Below are 21,194 nucleotides of genomic sequence, written 5' to 3' on the forward strand. Positions count from 1 at the left end.
GGCCCTGGGTCTGAGCAGAGCTGGCAGGGGATTCCAGGGGAGTGAATGTGTGGGAGAGCTTGGGCCTCCCTGTGTGTCACTGGCAGCTAGAAGGTGACAGGCCACTCCAGGGCTCTTCATTGGTACGGATGGGCTGTTTGGTCTTGTGTCATGGTCCCGTGCAAATGACTGTCCCACGGCTGTTTCTGAGGCTTGATGTCCTGGGAGCTGCCATGCCAGCTTGCAGGTCTGAAGAGGGCGTTTGTCCGGGCTTGATCCTTCTGGGCAGGTGAAGGCCAAGTGGCCGGCCCCCACTTGCCCAGGAACCCCCAGCTCAGATAATGCTGGAACTGCTGTGGGGGCTCAGGTGCAGCCCTACCCCATCCCCGCCCCCCCGGCTTAGGGCACAGGTCCTCCAGTTCCTGGCCAGCTCCTTATCTGGTCTATAAATAAGAGTGAGGACATGGCAGGGGGCCTGCAGAAGGAGACCATCGCCGACCACTGAAGCAGCAGCCCTGACACCAGGGAACCTGCCTCCGGCCCCTCGCCCCAAGGCCACATTCTGGGACTGGGATACAGCCGGGCCCCACAGCGCAGAGCAGGCCCCCTGAGGGATGGGCAATGCTTGGAGCCTGGCCTGGGGACCTCTGTGCTGATAGACTGCAGGGATGGCCAGCATAGGCCAGGTCCTGTCCTGAGGTCAGGGCACCCTGGGTGCGAGTGGGTGACAGGGCCAGGAACCAGGGACCATGACCCCCTACTGAGAGCGCAGGCTAGATGGTGCTCATCTCCTTCCTGGGAAGGGATGCCCTCATACCTAGAGTGTGCTCGCAACTTGGGACCAGCAGCCAGGTGAGAGGGGTCTTCTGAGAAGGAGAGCCTGAAGCAGGCTGATCTGGCATGTTTAATCAACTTGGATTTGCAAAGCCAGGCAGGGGCTGGTCCCCTCCTGTGTGTGTGATCCTCAGGGGGCCCATGCCAGGAGCAGCCCACTCCCCTGCAGGCAGAGGAACCCAGCCAGGTGAGATCGGAGACCCAGCTGAGGTCTCCACAACACCCCCACCCAGTGCCACCTGCTGACTTGAGGGTTCCACCTGGCCTGCCCGCCCTGGAGCCCTACTGTGCTCAGATGCTGCAGCTTCAGAGCCCACGTCCCCCATGCTGCCTCCCTGCTCTCCCTGGATGCAGGCCCATGGCCTGGTCCCACACCTGACATTGGGGCCCTCTTTTCAAGCCTCTTGTGCTTGGCGTGGACTTGCTCCTCCCTGGAGCTCTTCTGTCTCTGGCAAGCTCTTGTCCATCCCTCAGGCGCAGCCCTGATCCTGTGGGACTGGGAGTGTCTGGGTGTGTCTGTGACAGGGTGGGGGGCAGAGGCTGGGGGGCCTTGGGTGGGAGCAGGATGAGGACTGGCTCCATCCTAGAAAGGAGCACAGCCCTGGGAGGGGCCCCAGGGCAAGGGTGGAGGTGGAGGTGGTTGGGTCAGATAAAGGGAGACACAGATAAGTGGATGGGGGTGGCCTGGGGTCCCCCTCTGGACAGAAAGGGAAGGAGGACGGAGAGGGAACTGCCCTCAGTCAGGGTCACCCTAGAAAGCCTACACGAGACGACCTGCAGGGACAAAGCTGCAGACAAACCAATGGCTGTATGCCCTTGGTTTCATCCCCTGTAAGATGGGTAGGGTGAATACACCCACAGCTAAGGCTGGACACCAGCAGGTGAGCTAACCTAATGGGCTGATGTCGACTGCCAGGCTTAGGTGAGGGCCCTGTATCCCTGGGGTTCCAGAGAGACCTGCCGTATATTCTCACTCCATACCACAGGAGCTCACAAAGGTCATTGCCCTCCAGAGTCACAGAGCCCAGCAGGTAGTGACGGATGCACAGGGCAGGACTGGAGCTGGTGAATCGCTCCATAAATACCCTCTGAGGTCACCGTTAAGGGATGCAGGAGGCCAGGGCAGCTGGCTGGGACACCCCCAACTGCAGGCAGGTGGCGGGCCTGTTTTCCTGGACGCAGGCCGCTGACTCAGGCCCCCCTTTCCCGTTCCCCAATGCGGGCGCCCCCAAGCGGAAGCACCGGGCCTGGGGTAGCAGGAAAGGGGCGGGGCAGCAAATCCAGCCATGCACCCCAAAACCCTATGGCGGGGGCCGGAGTGCGGGTGCCCTCAGTCGTCAGCGCTGCCGACCGTGACCCTTGATTCGTAGCAAACCAGGAGGGCTACACCCCTCCCAGTTTAAAAGGGCGAAGCTTAGGGAGCGGGTGGCCCAGGCCGGACAGTGCCCCAGGGCCCTGGCCGACAGGCAGGGGCGGGGGCCGGCCTGCGTCACCGACCGCCCGGCCCCCCGCCCCCTGGCCGCCTAAACTCCACCCCGAGGGAAGGCGGTGCGGATAAAGGCTCGGGGGCCGCCCGCTCAGCCCCAGACCGGCTCCGCCACCGCGTACTCGGCCCGGACGTGGGTACACTCAGGACAGCTGGGACCTCGGACGATCCGCTCCCGGTGAGTGGGGGGCGGGACCTCGCTGGCCAAAGAGGGTTCTCACTCTAGGCTCTTAAGGGTGCCCTACTTTTCTTTGTTCTTTGAGCAGGAAGGGTTCAAGGTGTCTTCAACCCTGGGGAGCCCCTTGGGACGTAGAATGGGAAGGACTCGGCGCTGCCGGCAGAGCCCAGTCTGGACCTCTGCCCCCGCCCCGCCCCCGGGGCACTCCCACTCCCCGCGAGTGACCTTGAGTTAGTTTCCGTTCTGGCCTCTGTTTCCCCGACTGTGTAGCCCCAGTCTACTGACGCAGAGGCTTCACGCTCTTAGGCTCCCTTAACGCCCGCAGTCGCGTCTGACTGCCCCCTACCCCCGGCTGCATCGGCGCCCCCTGCCCGGGTCTCTGGGCAGCGCTCCCGGGCGGGGCCGGCAGAGGGCGCGCCAGCGCTGCTGACTCACCGCAGCCCCGAGCGGCGCGCGCGGGCGCAGCCGGGGACGCCGCGTCACGTCACGGCTCGGGCGGGCGCGACTCGGGAAGCGGGCCCGGCCCGCGGGACGGGGGTGGGACGCGAGGTGGCACAGGCGCGGGAGGGGCCGGCCAGCAGCGGCCACGTCACCGGGGTGCAGGACCCGCCCGCAGCTCCACCCCTTGCAGGGGCTTCACGCTTCTCGGGAAAGGGGCGCCGCAGGTCGACCCTGCCGCGAGTCCTTCTGCGGGGACCCAGCCACGAGGCGCGGGGATCGCGTCCCGCTTCCGCTTGCAGCGGTTTCCCGGACGGGCCCAGGGGGAGGCCCCGGCTTCCTACTCTTCCAGCTTCGGGCCGCCGCCTTATCCCACGTCAAACCACCCCAGACCGGGGGTCTCGGGCCCCGAGCGCCCCGCCGCCCGCCCTTTGTTGAGGGTCCCGGCCTTATGAATGGCTGCGGCGGGGCGGGGCGGGGGCGGGGGCGGGCCGGAGCGGAGCCGGCTCCGCCCCCGCCGCACTCCGCTTGGCCACCGGGTCGGGGGCGGGGCGAGAGGGCGGGCCCGCGCGGCCACGTGGGGCGGTGCCTCGGCGGCTCCCATTGGCCGGACAGCGCTGCCGACTGGGCCTTCGGCGCACGCTGATTGGTCGGCGCGGGCCGGTGGAGTAAGTAGTGAATGGGAGGGGGCGGCGGCCCCGCCCCTCAGAACGTTGATACATTATAACTTTTTTTTCTGTTACTTTCTCCCCCAGATCCTCTGGCGGCGGCGGCGGCGGCTGTTGCTAAGGGAGGGGACGCGAGGGGAAGCACGGCCCGAGTAGCAGACATCCCTGAGCGCGGCTGGGTGAGCGGCGCCCCCTCTTCTGGGACCCTTCCCCGAGCCCGCCGCCCTGGAAAGGAGTTGGGAGTGTAGTCCCCACCTAGGAAGGCGCCCCGGCGAGCCGACGCGACCTCGGAGCTCTACTCGGATTTTTGATTTCTGATTCACCTTCCACTCCTGGGACCTTCTCCAAAGCGACGCTCGCTGCCCCCTGCTTCCAGGGACGCAGAGGAAACCAGTTTGGGATCTCTCCCCCAACCCGCTCTGCCCGGAGGCGCGGCGAGAATTGGCGGCGCCCCGCGGACCCCAGCCCCTCAGCGCGGGCCGGGGATGGAGCCGCAGCCCGGCGGCGCCCGGAGCTGCCGGCGCGGGGCCCCCGGCGGCGCCTGCGAGCTGAGCCCGACGGCCGAGACGGCGCCCATGAGCCTGGCCATCCACAGCACGACAGGCACCCGCTACGAGCTGACGGTGCCCCCCGACGAGACGGTGGAAGGGCTGCGCAAGCGGCTGTCCCAACGCCTCAAAGTGCCCAAGGAGCGTCTGGCGCTGCTCCACAAAGACACGTAGGTACCGCGCGCCCCCAGCCCCAGCGCCGCCCCCTCGGGCCCCGGCCCCGGGGCGGGAACAAAGAGCGCGCCGCTCGGGGAAGGAAGGGGGCGGCCAGACGGGGGGCGGGGGCGCGCCGCGCGCTCACGGGCGCCCTCTGCTCGGCCTGCGTGTCTCGGCCCCCTCCCCCGCCCGGGGTCGCTGCACAAAGGCGGTTGCGAGGGCGCCTCGGGTCGGTCTTAGGCGGCGTCGCCCACGGGAAGGCAGGAGTTCCGGGCGGAGTAGGGGTCCCAGCTGCGGGGGTGGGGGGCTCTGCGGCGGCCTCCTCTGCCTGCGACCCGCCGGCTTCCGCATCTGTTCAGCGGCCCCCTCTGCGTCTGACTGTTTCACCCCCCACTCGCGTCTCTCTGCCCCCCTTTGTTCTCGCCACCGAGCGCTCTCCGCAGTCTACCCCTCCCCCCTGCCATTTAAATCGCCTCCAGGCCGGGGAGCCCTCCCTTCGCGGGCCTCCGGGGACACGCAATGTCCATCCCCAGCGGAGGGGCCCGGTGGGGGAGGGGAGGGTGGGGGAGGGTCTCCTTTGTCTGAGCGGCGGCGGCTTGCGCCTGGGAGGGAGGGAGGGAGGAGGGGAGCCCGCCCGGCAAAGCCCCGAAAGGCTAAGCGCTTGGCCCGCAGGGACAGCCCAGGCCTGGGTGGTTGAATTACAAGGGGGCGGCCCCGGGGTGGGAGGAGGGTGCCAAGGGGCGCGCTGGGCCTGGATGGTGAAAAGGTGCTTTTCTGAGGCTTAGCTGGAGTGTCCCAGTCCAGAACTGGGGTGCCTTGGAATAAGGGGTCTGAACTGCCAGCATGGGACTCCCAGGGTCTGACCTCCACCCTCCACACAAACTCAGGGCCCTGGATCTGGAAACCAGGAAGGGGTGGGGGCGATGGACTCCTGTCTCTACCACATGAGCATAGCCCTCCCCCGCGGACTCTGCTTCCGAGTCCCTGCCTTGTCTCGGCGGCATAGCCTCACCCTCTTCCTTCCTCCCCCCTTCAGCCGGCTCAGTTCGGGGAAGCTGCAGGAGTTCGGCGTGGGGGATGGCAGCAAGCTGACGCTCGTGCCCACCGTGGAGGCGGGCCTCATGGTAAATGGCTGGGGCAGCGAGCCCTGAAGCCCCGCGTTAGCTGGCAGCCCCCTCCCCTGCGAGCACAGCCCCCAGCATTGACACAGGACCCCTTCCCTGCAGGGCAGTACACCCCACCCCACCCCACCCCACTCCACCCCACTCCTCTGTCAGGGCCCACCCTCAGGGTCTCCTTTTCTTCCTTCCTCTCTTTGTAGTCTCAGGCCTCCAGGCCAGAACAATCTGTGATGCAGGCCCTGGAGAGCTTGACGGAGACCCAGGTAAGACGCGCACCAGCGCTTTCCCAACCCCTGGGGGCAACCGGTGGAGTACCCGGCCACTCCGGAGAGCTTAGGGGTTGTTTGTGCTCCCAGGAGGCCTGTGGGAAGGGGAGGGGACGTGCTGCTCCGCCTTCGTGCCAGCTTGGCCTGGTCACCCAGCTTCCTCTTCCTCCTCCCCGCCCCCCCAGCACTCTCCACCTGACCTTGAGAGCCTTCTCTCCCACGGTGGCCGCCATGGGGGAGGGGGCCCAGCTTTCACAAGCCTGCCTGCGGGGTGACCTTGGCCCATGCTCTCACACCACTCCCACACACCGGGGCCTGGGTCCCCAGCCCCACAGGCTTTGTCGTCGTAGGGCTCCCCCTGGCCAGACTTCGGTTTCCCCAGAGCAACCTTTTTAACATTCTGATGGGGGGGTGGTTCTGGGTGACATTCCTTCCGCCTTCTCTGACCCCATTGTGAGGGGTGGGGAGTCACCCCTACTCCTCCTTCCTCTGGCCTTTGTTCTCTGCCCCAAAAGGGGGAGGGGGTGGGGGCACCCAGCCCTGGGGCCAGCACAGCCCAGACAGGATGTTAGGAAAATATTTAGTAAGCGCGCGGGAGGGCGATGAGGAGGAAGGCTGGGGCTGGCCCACACAGGGTTCCCGGTTTTGTTGCAGCTTTTTTTTTTTTTTCCCCCCTCCTTTCCTCATTTTTCTGGCAGTGGGGCCCTCCTCCTAGGAGGGTGACACAGGCCTCAGCTATCCGCCTGCTGCCAGGGTGGGGGTGGCAAGTCCTCAGCCTCCCTGGCTGGGCTGGCCCCCGGCCTCAGAACCTGCTCAGCGGCTTCCCTTCCTCCTGCCCCGAGGCCCTCGCCCCCTCCCCGGCGTGCTGCGTCCTGCCCTTGCCAGCCGGCTAGCACGGGAGGAGGAGGGGCCCTGGGAGCTGGGTGGTCCGCCATTGGGAGGGGCAGAGGAGTGGGGGGAGAGCCGGGAGCCAGCTGGGGGTGTGCTTTTTGGGGCAGATGTGACCTGAGCTCCCTGCTCCTGGGGAGGGGGGCGGTGCTGTGGTTGGCAGGGGGCCCCTGGGGCGTGTTGGGTTCACATCCGCCCCAGGGTGCCTGCGTCAGGAGGGAGTCGGGGAGGCACTGGGCGGAGTGACTGGGCTCCCAGCATTGCTTCCCTGCCTGGCACCAAGTCATGCCTGCCCCTTCGCCCTCCCCTGGGAGGAAGTTGCAGGGTGGAGTTGGGGGGGGGGGCAGCCATTCTTACAAAGCCACCCAGGCCCTTTTTGCAAAGGGCATCTCGGGCTGGGGAGGGCACATGCAGAAGGGGCTGCGGGGAGTGGGGAGTGCGCTCTGTCCGCCTCCTTTGCCTCCTCCCCACGGCCCCCAAGCAGGGAAGGTTACACCAGCCTCTGCCAGCAGAGAGCAGGGAGGAGGTGGTTCTGAGTCATCCCGGCCTGTGTCATTTCTCAGAAACCTCCACCCCCCCCCCCCCAACAATCCCGGCCCCTGGGGAGAGTGCAGTGCTTGCGGGCCCCCAAAGGAGGGGGCCAGTGCAGATGGGGGGATCTTATGGGCTCCTCACCTGCTCCAAAGGGGTTGCCAGGTTGGAGATTCATGTTTGCATGGGCTGTATTGAGGCCTTGGGGGACTCAGGCCACAGAGTGAATGGTCAGGGCCCACCCACTGCCGGCAGAGGCAACGCCTCCCCCTTAGCCTCAGCCCCGCCCAGGACAGATAAATATTTATCTTGAGAAAGCAAAGGTTAGGACAAGAATTTGTCCAGGAATTCCTCCCACTCGCTGCCCAAGTAGCTTAGCTGGGAGGGGGCCTGAGCCTAGCCCCTGCAATGTGCAGGCAGAGAGAGGGTGGGGAGAGGTGTGAGCTGGGGGTTATTTGAGAGCAGAGATGCCGGCTGGGCCCCGCCCCCTCTGGCCTCGGTTTCCCCTTGAAAGAACCAAGTTGGCCAGGGTGGGCCAGGCCCCCGTCTCATCTGCCTCTGTCCCCCCACAGCCCCCAGCGGCTCCCGACCTGGGCCGGGCTGGCGGAGGCGGCTTCCGGAAATACCGATTCATTTTATTTAAGCATCCGTGGCACCGACAGGGACCCCAGAACCCACAGAGGGGCGGCGAGAGGCCCCAGGTCACACAGCGTGGGGGGCCGGGCCGGGCCGGGCTGGGGGCACTGTGGGCTAGGGCCCTAGACTTGACAGGCCTCTCTCTGCAGGTCAGTGACTTCTTGTCAGGCCGTTCGCCGCTGACCCTGGCGCTGCGTGTGGGGGACCACATGATGTTTGTCCAGTTGCAGCTTGCAGCCCAGCATGCCCCACTGCAGCACCGCCACGTGCTGGCTGCTGCCACTGCCGCCACCCGCGGGGACCCCAGCATGACCACCACCCCTGTGTCCTCTCCCTGCCGGCCAGTGTCCAGTGCCGCCCGCGTCCCCCCAGTGCCCACCAGCCCTGCCCCCACATCCTCACCTGTCACTGCCGGCTCTTTCCGCTCCCATTCAGCCTCTACCACCTGCCCTGAGGTGAGTCTGGGGAAGGGTGCAGCGGGAGAACGGCAGAGCCCCAGATATGTCTTTTGTATCCAGAATCCCATAGTTCTCCCCACAGCCTGGGCTTGTGTGGTGTGGTGGGTGATCCCCTGGCCCTGAACCCCAAGGGTTACCCTCACACCCCAAGCTCATGTGCCCTCCTCCCCCATCAGCAGATGGACTGTTCCCCCGCTGCCAGCACCGGTGCCAGCCCCACGTCCCCCACTGGGGGCAGCCCCACCTCCCGCTCCCGCAAACCTGGCGCAGTCATCGAGAGCTTTGTGAACCACGCCCCAGGGGTCTTCTCAGGGACGTTCTCTGGTAGGTGTCAGAGTGTCCCCACGAGCGGTAACACACACTAGGGATGAGACGCTCCCCGGGGTCACCACGCACGTGGCTGGCTATACAGCTGGCCACAGGTCCACCAATGGGGGGTGCAAGTGCCCAAGTCAGCCAGGGGTGTCCTCATCCATGTCTCCCCACAGGCACGCTGCACCCCAACTGCCAGGACAGCAGCGGGAGGCCGAGGCGGGACATCGGGACCATCCTGCAGATCCTCAATGACCTCCTAAGTGCCACACGGCACTACCAGGGCATGCCCCCATCACTCACACAGCTGCGTTGCCACGCCCAGTGCACCCCAGACCTCGGCCCCAAAACTACCTCCTGCGAGAAGCTGGCGGCTGCGGCCCCGGCCTCCCTGAGCCAGGCCCGCTTGTGCAAGCCCCCGGGTAAGTGTCCCCCTTACACCCCCCCTCAATGGGTCTCTCAAGGCCTCTCTGTGTGCCTCTTCCAGCAGCTGAGCCCCCGGTGGTGGGGAGGGGGCCGCCAGCTGCCGCTCACCCTGCTCTGCAGGCGCTTGTAGAGAAGGGAGTGTGTGTGTTGGGGCACACAGTGTCTTTGTGTCCTCCAGAGGGGGCTCCATCCGCACTTCCTCCTCACCCCCCTCGGGCACCTTCTCCAGATGGTGGGTGAAACCACTGTGAATGGCCCAGTCAGCCTGAGGGAGGGAGGGGGTCAGCTTCTCCTCCTGCTCAAGGGCAGCTTGCGCCCCCCTGCCCCCACAAAACCTGGTTATTCCGGACACATTCCGAGTCCTTCAGAATTGTGAAGTGGGCCCCTGAGACCGGGTCCTGAAGGGAAAACAGATACAGCCTGAGCAGCTAGTGCTTATGACAGCTGAGTCACTAAAGGCTGTCTTGGGCCAACCCTGCCCTCATGGAGCTGACAGCCCAGTTGATGGAAGGTTCAGTAGATATTCTTGCCTGGCTCCCTCGCTGGAGGGAGTGTCCTGGGTTGGGCCTGATATCCAGGGGCAGCTGCTAGGGGTCCTTGCATTTGGTTGGGACTCTGGCCTCCAAGGGACCCTCAGAGTCATGTCCACTGCGTCCTCTGCAGGGGACCGGCTGCGACAGACAGAGAACCGAGCCACCCGCTGTAAGGTGGAGCGCCTGCAGCTGCTGCTCCAGCAGAAACGGCTCCGCAGAAAGGCCCGGCGTGATGCCCGCGGTCCCTACCACTGGCCACCCAGCCGCAAGGCCGGCCGCAGCGACAGCACCGGCAGCGGGGGAGGTGGCGGCCCCAGCGAGGCGGCCGGCTTGGGCCTCGACTTCGAGGACTCCGTCTGGAAGCCAGAAGTGAACCCCGACATCAAATCAGAGTTCGTGGTGGCCTAGGAACCCTGTCCCTCGCCCCAGCCCTGGGTGGCCGCCAGTGTGGCCTCGCACAGGAGGGCAGGCTGTCTCTCGGTGCAGCAAGAGGCTCCCCCCTCCCAGTTCCGTGTCCTTCCGGTGGTTTTTTTTTTTTTTTTTCTTTTTCTTTTTTAAAATTTCAATTCCTACCATGGTTTTCCGAACTCTCCGTGGACTTGGGTTCCTGCCTCCTTGATTCCGCTCACACTCCCCGCCCCTTCCTCCATTGCCTCATCCTTCTCCCGACCTGCACTGGGTCCCTCCCGCCCACCTTCCCAAGCTCCAAATATGTAGCAGTCTTTCCAGATGGTTGAGAGAGAGCGGAGACAAGGAAGCCGCCCCCCCCTTCCGTTCTGCCTCCCTCCCCACTCCTTTCAGGTTTAAGTCAAAAACGTAGATGCCTCATTATGCACTTTACAGACAGGGGAGGGGGCCGCGGAGAGGAGAGCCCCCACCGCAAACCCTGGCTCTGAAACCACCGGGCGAGGAACCCCGCGGTCAGGTGCGCGTCAACCGCGACCAAGCCCATGACTGCCAGGGATTGCTTCTCTTCCATGTTCGAACTCTTGTTCCTGATTTCCTTTTCCATGTTCCTTTTTCCTGGAAAAGAAAAGAAAAGCCGTTTCAGGGGAGAGGCTGGCCAGAGCCTGCCTTGGGGTGCGGGCTGGGGACCCTTTCCTGCCAGGAAAGGAAAGGGGGGGAGGAGCCTGCCGCCAGCCTTCGCCGCCGTCCACGCACTGTGCGTTTCCTCCCACCCCACCCCGTTTTTCTGCGCTTGGGGTATTTATAGACTATTAATTTTCTGACTGAGCCAATAGTGGTTGGGAATCTCTTGAAAAATAGAGAAATGGCTGGGGTGGGGGGGCCGGGGTTGATGCCCCACCCCTGGCTCTTCTTCCCACCCAGCCTGAGGGATCTGGGCCTGTGGACTGTGTCTGGGGGGCCCTTCAGCAGCCAGGAGGGGCGGGGGTGCTGAGCTGTGAAACCCCCACTAGGGGCAACGCTGTGTAGCATTAACCCCCCCGTGGGGGGGGGGGTTCGCTGCTGGTCTAATTTGGACCCCCCCCACTCACGCCCCTGTCCCAGGGGCATCCCCAGGGCAGAGGGGCAGACCTCCCCATTATTGGGGCCATTTCAGTGGGGGTGGAGTTATTTTTTCATTCACTTATTTTTTACTGATAATGGAGATGTTTGGGCCCTGCCCCCCACCTGTCAGTCTTGTCCTGGCCCCGCCCCTCTGCTGCGCAACACTCCCCCCACCCTCTGCCTGCCCCTCCTTGTTAGATGAACCCCAGGTCCTCACCCTACCCCAGGTTATGTGTTAAAGTTAATGGTTTCAGATGTGAACATCTTGTGTTAACTGTAGCTCTGTACATTTTTTGTGGGGGGGTGGGGTGGGAGGACGGGGGGGGGGGTCGGGAGGGGGTCAAGGATTTTGTTTTTATTTTCATTTTTCCAAAAAAAAAAGGGGCGGGTTTGTTTTTGAAACGCTGTCTTGGATATCTATTTAATGTGTGTTCTGATGGTTTTTTTTTTTTTTTTTTTTTTTTTTTAACGATTTTTAAATAACAGTATGTGCCTCCGCTGGTCTGAGGGTGGAGGCCCCAGGCAGGAACTGTCCACCCTTTCTGCCCTAGGGAGGGCCCCTCCCCTCCCCAGAAAGCATTACCCACCTTGGAGGGGAGGTCGGTCTGTGGGGTGTCCCAGCACCTTGCGGGAGTTTCCTGTATGAAAACATGAAATTGGAAAAGAAGCCTACACAAACACGGTGACTTCAAGGAATAAACAAAATGAAACACAAGTGTACGTCCGGCCTGCTCACCTGGAGGGTGGAGTGGTTACTGAGGGGGTTCTGAGTATGAGAGAGGGTGGTCTTTACCAGGAGGGCCACCAGGTCAGATGCTGGGGTAGCCCACCACCCCGGAGAGTGGAAGGGCTGCGGGGAGAGGGGCGCGTCCCATAACAGTTCCCACACTCCCTCCCCGCCCTGGGGTGAGGGTGGGCAGGAAGCTGTCTGGCAAGGGAGGGAGGAGCCGGCCACTTCCCGGTACCCAAGGCCGGAAGTCCTGCAGGGTGTGGGCACGGGGCTGCCCGAGGTCTGTGTGCCCTGGGTGGGGCCTCTCAGTTCTAAGTGGGCTGCAGGCGAGCCCAAAGACTTAGTCTCCAGGGAGACTTGGCCGCACACTCGGGGCCACGGGTTCCCCAGCCACAGAAAGGGGGAAGTAGTTACATCCGCCCGCCCACGCGTGGGGGGGTGTGTGGGCAGCCTGAGGACCCCTGGCCCAAGCTCCACCCCTGGGGGGGTGGCGCCAGGCCTCCACGACACCCGTCGCACCCAGAGTCAAGCCAGGGCCTAGGGCAGGCGCTCAAGGCCCGTCAGTTTGGCTCCACCCTGGCCCTTAGTGGACTCCTTTCTGCCTGCCAAGCCTTGCATTCCAGCTCTCCCCAGCCCTGACCATTGCGATCAAGCCTCCAGGCCTTTGCTCGGTCCTTGCCCTACTCAGGAACACTCCTAGTGCCCCAGCTCTGGCTGGGAACTTCCCCAGTCTGCGTCTTCCACCACAGCCCACCTGGGGCTCCCTGAGGGCTGGGCCAGGTGGCAAGTCCCACCTTCATCCACTTTGGGGCTGGGCAGAGACACACCGTAATACTGAAGGTCGTTTTACATGTATTTCCTCACAACAGTCACCTAACAGAACTAATTATCCTCCCACTTGGTAGATGAGAAAACCCAGGCCCAGAGAGAAATACCATTTGGTCCAGAGCACTGGGGGTGTTTGTTAAATTAGTGACCACCGTCCCTAGGCTCATTTCCTGTAGCCAAGACCCAGCCCTCCTAAGCCCCAGTTCCAGGAGCCCCACCCAGGGGGAAGGGAACAGGTGCAGTCCAGGAGTGTCCTGGGAGCACTTGCTAAGGCCCTTCTGCCCCTCCTGCCACCCAGTCACCCCTAAATCATCGCACAACCAAGCCAGGAAGGTAGGATGCCCGGGTCCACCTTATACCTTCAGACCTTAAGGTCAAAAGCGCAAACGTCCCCTCTGGTTCGGAGGACCACAAGATGGAGGTGGGGATGGGACAGTTAAGGTCGAACACCCTGCCCACGCAGCCGGACCCCCCGGAGATTAGGGCTGTGAACCAGCTGGCCACTGCAGGGCTGGGTAGGGGATAAGGAAGGAGGGTGTAGATCAAGGCACCCGCTGAATCACAGGAGCTGTGTCTGCACGGTGCAGGGCGGGGGGGGGGGGCACTTGGTCTACTGCCGCGTACGCCTCTCAGGGCGCTGTCTAGCGCCCAACCCTGGGGTCCGAGGGTCACAGCCCTACCCGGGAGTCCTAGAACCCCACCCCGGGTTGGGACTGTGGCCCTTGGTCCCTTCCCGCTGTGCGGGCCTGAAACGCACACGCCTGCGGGGGGGGGGGGGGGGTGGCGAGGAGGGAGAGGCGCCCAGCCGAAGGGGTGCAGCGACCTGAGAGGCGGCCGGTCAAGCCACGTGGGCGTGGGCAGCACAAAAAGGTAAATTGAGGCCCAGTGTAGGCAGGGGCTGCGGAATCACAGGAGGCGGGGACGGCCCTGCACCAACCAACCCCTCCTCCCAAGGAGGAAAAAGTTGAATGGGAGGGGGCGGCCCCCGGAAGCCCGCAGGGCTGGAAACGCGGCTTCCATGGCAACGCGCCGCGAACCGGGCCTGACGTCACTGTGGGGCGGGTGCCCCGCCCGCCCCCGTCCTAGCGTTGAAAGGCTCAGGCCCCGCCTACTCTTGGGACGCCTCATTGGCGGCCACCTCGATCGCTGCTCTGCTCGCCCCAATAGCCGCGCGGGATTGCTGCCGGAGGCGGGACTGCGGCGTGGCCAGGCCGAGTGCGCAGGCGCGGCGCGGGGGCGTGTGCCCCCCCCCCCCTCCTTTTCCCTCTGGCCGCACGTCCGCAATTTGGGGGCGGGAGGAGCGCCAAGGGGTCTGACGACCGCTGCAGCTCTGAGATGGAAGAGGGGGCGTACCTGAGGGTGCCGCACGTGGACCCCCGCACGGGCGCGATCGCGTGCACCCGCCTTTCAAGCCCGGCCATTGTCTGTTGTCTCTTCCCCCGACCCTGTGTGCGCGAGCTCCTGGCTAGGGGAGCGCAGGGCGGGAAGCGGGAGAAGGGCAGTTGGGCTAAGGCTTTCCCAAAAGAATAGGAGTTTGCCAATTACAGGAAGAGGGAAATGGTGCCCCATGTTGGGGGCACGGCGTGCGCAGATGTCTGAAGACGTGAATGCGGGTGCATTTGGGAGACATCTGAAAGTCAGTTTGGGGGACCTAAAACAAAAGGCGACGGCAAAGACCCGACAGGAATGATTCCTCAAATCTTGCTTGGGGGCGATGAGATGGGGACCCCAAGGAGGAGGAGCAGGTGGAGGGAGCAGAGGCCGGAACATCCCAGGAGATGTCTGGTCTGGGGCTCTGCTTAGACAAGCCTGGGAAGGGACAGATGAGGCATTGTCTGAAGGGGGCCTCTGGTTCACAGTGAGATGTCTGGCAAGGGGGCTGCAGGGAGTTCGGAGGTTGGGGACCCAGGAAGGGTCTTAGCGGCAGGAAGACCTCATCTCTGCCTGGCTATGCCTCAGTTTTGCTGTAACCAGTAGTCCACTCAGAGAAGGCAGCGATCAGTATGAACAAGGTGGCCTTTGCCAGGTGGGGAGGATGTGAGCCAAAACCTCTGGTCCGAGGTTACCCCTGGGGCTAGCTGGGGCTGACAGCCCCAACACTTAGATGGGGGTTGGCACTGGAGGTGTGGACAGGTGTGGCTGCCAAGGTGTGGAGTCCAGACAGAGGCCTGGATCCAGGTGCTGGCTCACAGATGGGCCGTGCTTCTGGGGTGATGAGGCAGCTGTGGGCGGGAAAGAGAAGGTCACTGGGGTCACGTCTTTTTGTTCAAGGCCTGACAAGGCCCGAGTCCCCTGCGGGGCGGCCAAATGGGTAATTGGGGCTAGCTGCACGGTTTTGAAATGCCAAAGGACGCGGCATTGGGGTGGCTTGGGAGGAACGCTGAGAGAAGCCAGGTCCCTGAGGAGGTGAGGGTGAGTGGTGCCCTGCTGGGGCGCGCCAGCACCCCCAGCACCGGGCGTGTGCCCCAGCACAGCCACCCTCGCCCAGGCCTGGCGGGAACGCCCTCCTCTCCAGACGCCTTGGGAATGGGAGTTGCCAAGCTACAGCCAAGGGTGCTAGGGCTCAATTCAGGAGTCTCCCCTCCAGCCCCACCCACGGCCGCCCCCACCGGGCCGGGCAGAGGACAAGGAGCCTCCGGTGTCACTTGGGACAGGTGAGCCGCCCAGCTCGCAAGTGGGGGCGGGGCCGCTGTCACCTGGGGCCCTTTCCCGACGGGATCCTCTCCCAGCCCTGGCCTGCTGCCTCGGTTCCCCTCACCCACGTGTGCCCTTCCCCCTCCTCCCTTTGAGTTCTCCTTTCCTGTGTCTTCCTGTTTCCCTTTCTTTCCGCCTTTCTTGGTTTCTGGGTCTGTCTGTGTTTCTGTCGGAGTCTCCATCTCTCTCGGCGGTCTCCCTCTATTTTCGTCCATTCTTGGCCTCACCGGCTCCTCCTCCCGACCTCTCCCCCGCTTCCGCCCCCTCTTGGGGGCCCCCTCCCTCAACCCCGGCGTACATTCCAGCCTCCGCCCCCGCCTCGCCGCCCCTCCCTGGAGCCAGCTGCTGCAGTGGTGGGTTCCCGAGATGCTGCGGGAAGCTTGAGCTGGAGTCAGAGAGGTCGGGAGCCGGCGGGGGCTGGAGAGGGCACCCCCTAACTCCTCTGGAATGTGGGCTGGGCCGGCCCCACGAGGTCGGGAGAAGGAGGTCGCGCGCCCGCAGGCTGAGGCGGCCGGAGACGGCTGGCTACATCTGCCCTGTGCACGGCCCAAACCCCGAACGCTACCCACGGGCCTCGCAGAGAATCAGCCCAACCCCGGACGCCCACGCAGGGCCCCTTACTGCCACCAGACCCAGACCAACCCGCCTCCCTGTCCCACACGCGCGCTGCACCCGCTCTGCAGTCCACGAGAGAGGCTTATCTCGCCTGCAGCACAGGGACCCCCATACACAACGCCCCCCACAGTCACAAACCTACCCCAACCTTCACTTATGGGTACCACAACCTCAGTCAACTGTGTGACCCTCAGAACCTGCTCTCACCCAGGGCCAAGACCTCCCTGACAAAAACCACAGCACTGAAGGTCACATCAGGCAGCCCAAACTCAGACCCTCAGAGACGCTGCTCAGCGGAGGCGGCACCCAAACCCGGGGCGCCCCAGCCACAGACACTGCCTACGCACCCTTCCTCCTGCAGGCCCAGCCAAGCAAAGCAGCCACTGGGGTGGGCAGGTGCAGGAGCGTAGGTGCACCATCAGAAAAAGTGGGGCTTCCTCCTGCACGGCAGACCATCCCCTGAGCGGCCTAAGACCCAGAGGAAGAAGAGAAAAACGGCCCTAGGAGCCACTCCAGGGTGAGCCCTGGTTGCCTCGCTATGATCCTTGCTGACCCAGGGAAGTGTTGCTGTTGCACCCATTCTCAGCTGCGGCACCCAGGCTCAAACAGAAGCCCAGACGCTGCCTGCCCTCACAGCTGGGCACCCAGGCAGTCCCTGACCCTTGAAGGAGGGACGGGGATGGGCAGCGGGCAGGACAAGTCCTGTGGGTACCTGTGTCTGCCAGCTTGGGTGTGGGGGCAGGGATGTGGAGGCTGCTATGTATGTCTGCCTGGACACACAGGTCACAGAGGTGTCTTTCCTGAGCCCTTGGCAGCTGCCCCAGGAGGGCGGGCTCTCTCCATGCTTGCCACTCCCAATGTTGCCATGGAAACTACAGCCCCAGTCAGGGGTCCTTTGGCCCCTCCATGGGTCTGCAGTGAGCCTGTATATAGGGCCAAGGTCAAGGGAGTCGACCAGGCTTCAGTGGGACAGCTCCTCCTGCCTCTGCAGTGGGGCTGTGGACTACACAGCCCTGCCCCAGTCTCAGAAACCCAGGAGGTATTGCCTCCCTAGCACCCCTACCCAGGGAAGCTTTGGGGTTTCCATGAGCATGCAGTGACTGCACTGGGCCTGCATTTCACACACACTTGATATGTCTCATGCGTGAATGCATGTATTGGTGTGGGCCTCCAGGTGTCTCCTGGGTCCCTTCACAGTCTGCCTGCAGTTGGTGGGGGTTGCAGTCACTAGCATGGTCCAGGAGCTGCCTGACCGTTGTATTCCTGAGATGAGGGACCCGGGCAGGAGCAGAAGAGAGACAGCCATCACATTCCTGGGCCATGAGTCACAGGGAGCTCCACCCAGGTGCCCGCCATGACCCCCTCCACCAGGAAGCCCCCTCCTAGGAACAGGAGGGAAGCAGAAGCCAGGCTGCAGTCAGCTAACTCTTCTGTACTCACTGTGGGCAGACACCTGGGCTTCCTAGGGATCTCACATGTGCCCCCTACACATGCAGGTGGGAAATGGGGGTAGTTAACCTCTTCTTCCGGGCTTCTGGCCTCCTTCCTGTCACCCTCCTCTGCCCTAGAGGCCCTGGTTGCTGCTGACACAGCACAAGGCATGTGCCCACCCCAGGGTCATGAGTCACAACATGCCACCAGCCATGAGCACATATGATCTGGGAGTTCTGGTCCCCTGAGTCACGAACACCCAGCCCTTCTGGGCTGATTCCACATCCTGGTTTTGCACATATTTTGGGGTCTGTGCACAACCCCTCTGTTCTTGCACATAGAAAATGACCATGCAAACATGTTTCCATGTGTGCACATGCATGCACACACCTCCATGCCACTTTGCACATACACATACACGTGAGTTCTGTGCACACACTTCCACACCCATGTGCACGTGCACACAGCGCCACTTTCATGCTCACACAGGCATGGTCCTCAGATCCTGTTTCTCCATCTCTGCACCCACGGGTCCCCTGCCCAGAGGCACACATGTGCACCACACCTGGCAACATACACATACATCCAGTCCCCACTTCTCCCTCCCTGGCTCTTGGCCCCGGGGATCTGGGCCAGGCTGGCGGGCTGGAGTTTCTGCCTGGACCGTCTCACTTCCGCGCCCCCGCCGAGCGGCCGCCAGGTGCACCGGCCCGGCCCTCGCCTGGTCGCCGGGAGGGGGCGGTAATTACTCGGCCCCGGGGTCTCTCCCCCTCCGCGCGCCTTTCATCCCGGCCACGCCCGACCCGAGCCCAGACGCTCATTACCGCCTCCCGCCCGGTCATTAGCCGGGGTCGGGGGAGGACCCGGCGTCCGGCGGGCCGGGCCCAGCGGGGAGGCCTGGGGGTTCGGTGCGGGAGCGCAGCGGCCACCCCCCCGCCTCCGTGGCAACGCGAGTGGGTGAGGTGTCCTGCCCCGAGGAAGTGGGGTGGTCTTCGGGCGGGCGCCTGTGGAGGGGCGTCTTGTGAGTGCCCAGAAGTAGACCTTCGGCCTAATCCGCGTCCAGCCGGGCAGGCGGCAAGCCGCGCATCGCGGCCGCGAATAGCAGCTTCGCCCCCTCCCAAGGCTATTTTAAGCCCCCTCTCCCCGACCACCCCAAGCGCTCTGGCGGAGGAGTGGGTGGGGGGGGAGGCCTGAGGGCGGGACGGGAAACCCCTCCCACGCCAATGCTCGTGGCAGTCGGCTGGACCGCGAGGCGGGTCCGGGAGCCCCTGGCCAGGCTGACAACGAGGCCGCAGCGCCCCCTTGTGTCCTCGGGGAGAACGTGGAGCAGGGCCGAGGCAGGGAGCAAGGTGGTCCCAGCCCCCTGCGACCACCCTCCCCACCCCGCCGCTCACGGGGACAAACAGTCCTCGTTACACACTGAGTCACAGGGACACGCCGGCAGCCAGGTACGGATACAGGTACCACACCTGAGACGCAAGCGCACACTTCCCACACTGTGCCCGGGGCAGGCGCACCTGAGGACAGGTATCCACAGGTATAGGTCCACACTGCGATGGGAACCCAGGACAGTCGTGGGTACTTACTCAGCCCTGTACCAAGCAACAGCCTTGTAGTAAGTACACGCTGAATAACTGCTGGTGGAAAAATGAATGAACCAAGGTACTTCATAAAACCAGGAGAAGGCAGATTAGGAACCACAGAACAGTGGGGGCGGGGGGCAAAGAGTGATGAGGGTCCCCTGTGACTCCGGGGCCCCCGTTGCCTGGGCTGGGGCCAGGAGCCACCGACCTGACTTTGCTGGGGGAGCAGATCAGAACGCCGGTGGAGTGGGGATTACTCTCTGGCTGTGCATGCCCGGCCCTCGGGCTCCACCATGGGCGCCGCGGGAGGGGGAGCTGAGCGATGAGTCCCTCTGCTCCTTTTAATAACCGCCCTGCGTGAGTGGCTGACGCAGCAGCTCCTGCTGCTGCTGACAGAGTTGTATGGTGGGGGCTGTGGTGTGGGGGACGAGGTGCAGAGAGATGGCTGCCAGGAGTCATGAACTACTGCCTGAAGCTGGGAGGGGTCCCAGCGACCTTGTCACAGGAGACAATGTCCATACCCCCGTGCCTACTGTGTCAGCTAGACCCACCCGAGTGTGGGATCGAGTGTGGGGCTTGGAGAGGCCTGGAGCTTGCCTGGTATGTGTGTGAGGCCTTTCTTCTCGGATTCTCTCTTAATTTTTCTTTTTTTAAACCTCAATTTGGGGCATATGGGATCCTAGTTCTCAGACCAGGGATTGAACCTGCACCCTTGCATAAGAAGTGGGGAGTCCTAGCCACTGGACCAGCAGGGAAGTCCCTCAAATCCCTCTAACTTTTAGCAAAATATCTGCCTTTGAAGACCGTCTGGAGCAGGAGTATTACCTTGGCCCTCTGGTCTGGGGAGGCAGAGGTCTGCACTAGCTTCTTGCACCCCATGGAAGGGTTCTGAAGGAGTCTTTTGGGCCTAGAAAAGAGAACAACAGTCTCAAAGGCCCCTTGCTGAATCATCTAACTTCGGAGAAAACAAAGCATAACTTTAGTTCCATCCTGATGCTCCAGGCCAGCTGCATCTATCTGGAACTTACCACCCCCTGTCCGGAAACCTACCACCCCCTACACCCGCCCAGAAGACTTATCACCCCCTGCCCAACTACAAGTGTCATCTCAACAAAAGAATACTCAAAATATCCCACTTGATTGACGTTTCCCTTATCGCTTCCACAAACCTCCCTATAAGTATGAAGCCTCCCTGATCCCTTTCGGCGCTCAGCCTGGTCATTAGGCCGACTGTCGCCCCTCCTTGCCTGAATAAAGGTAACCTACTTCTGTTGAGGTCGTCTTTCCTTTTCTGCCTCGCCGGAACCATGCCTTACATTTTTGGTGCCGAAACCCGGGAGGGGGCGAGGCACTCGTCTCACTCACTCTCACTCTCCCTCCCTCTCACTGTTTTCCCCTTTTCCCGGAGTCTGGGAGCGAAAACATCCTCCGAGCTCACTTCTCTGCCAGGGCTCTTAAGTTCCCCTCGGGGACGCCTAGTGCCTTCGTGAGCGGTGCAAGTCTTGTGCTAAGACTTTATTGATGATTTGCGTACCCCCAGGCCTCGGCTTTACCCCCTTTTCTCTCTCTCTCTGACGACCTCCAGAATAGGGACCTCTTGCCATTCGACAGCTCTGCATGCAACACTCCACTCCAGCCGGCCCCTAGATTAAGGTAAGATCCGATCCGGACGGAGTTCTAGAGGCGCCCTAGAATTCAGTCCTCTCCGGGTCCCAGGGACCCCCGGCCCAGGGCCACTCTGTGGGCGACGGTGGGGGACGCTCCACCTCGACACAGAGCTCTCTTCTCATAACTCCTATTGCGACTGCGGGTGACGACTCGAGTTCCCAATAGGAGCCTCTGCTTGCCTTTCAATTATGGGGTCTGGCCACTCTGTCCCAAAAGATTCCCCTCTGGCCTGTGTTCTCAAAAATCTCAAACCACTCTCACTCACTGAACTCAAAGCTAACCGCTTAAAGCAACTCTGTACACAGATTTGGCCTCAATATCAATTAGACAATCAAGACCGCTGGCCTGAGGTCGGCACATTTGACTTTAACATTCTCCAAAATCTCACTGACTTCCTTAAACGGAATGGCAAGTGGTCGGAGATCCCCTATGCCCAAGCCTTTTGGGCTCTTCGGAGCAGGCCCTCCCTATGCCAGGCCTGCTCCACCCACGAAGTCCTTCTATGCACCTTGCCTCCCAAGCAAAAGAGCTCTTCTTCCTCAATTAACCGCAGACCGCAACTTTCTGCACCCCCAGAGTTCGACCCCGCGGACGAGCCCCCTCCCTACCCGCCACCCCGCCGCCCCTCTCCTTCCCCTTCATCCAACTCACCTACTGGCACTGAAACCTCTCCTGACT

General features: G+C 63.1%; 1 protein-coding gene across 4 annotated transcripts; it reads left to right on the plus strand.

The window, feature by feature from the left end:
- The first annotated feature begins 2,338 nt into the window (after nt 1-2,338).
- On the plus strand, nt 2,339-11,682 carry MIDN (midnolin). Of its 4 annotated transcripts, none has more exons than XM_043912662.1 (9): nt 2,339-2,477; nt 3,671-4,301; nt 5,324-5,411; nt 5,609-5,671; nt 7,666-7,794; nt 7,879-8,184; nt 8,364-8,511; nt 8,676-8,921; nt 9,589-11,682. In XM_043912662.1, the coding sequence occupies exons 2-9, from the start codon at nt 4,069-4,071 to the stop codon at nt 9,864-9,866; spliced, it is 1,491 nt and encodes a 496-aa protein (XP_043768597.1). In that variant the 5' UTR covers nt 2,339-2,477; nt 3,671-4,068; the 3' UTR covers nt 9,867-11,682. The 4 variants fall into 4 exon arrangements, with proteins under 4 accessions (XP_043768597.1, XP_043768598.1, XP_043768600.1 ...); XM_043912663.1 differs by having other exon boundaries at nt 8,367-8,511; XM_043912665.1 differs by lacking the exon at nt 7,666-7,794 and having other exon boundaries at nt 8,367-8,511.
- The last annotated feature ends 9,512 nt before the right edge of the window (nt 11,683-21,194 follow it).

This window comes from Cervus elaphus, chromosome 9, assembly GCF_910594005.1.
Source record: "Cervus elaphus chromosome 9, mCerEla1.1, whole genome shotgun sequence".
In the NCBI taxonomy this organism is placed as follows: Eukaryota; Metazoa; Chordata; class Mammalia; order Artiodactyla; family Cervidae; genus Cervus; species Cervus elaphus.

Bases quoted from the DNA above. Each gene is read 5' to 3' on its own strand.
- MIDN (XM_043912662.1), top strand. From the start codon at position 4,069: ATGGAGCCGCAGCCCGGCGGCGCCCGGAGCTGCCGGCGCGGGGCCCCC. The intron at 5,412-5,608 runs GTAAATGGCTGG...CTCTCTTTGTAG, and splicing joins CCGTGGAGGCGGGCCTCATG to TCTCAGGCCTCCAGGCCAGA. The intron at 5,672-7,665 runs GTAAGACGCGCA...GTCCCCCCACAG, and splicing joins AGAGCTTGACGGAGACCCAG to CCCCCAGCGGCTCCCGACCT.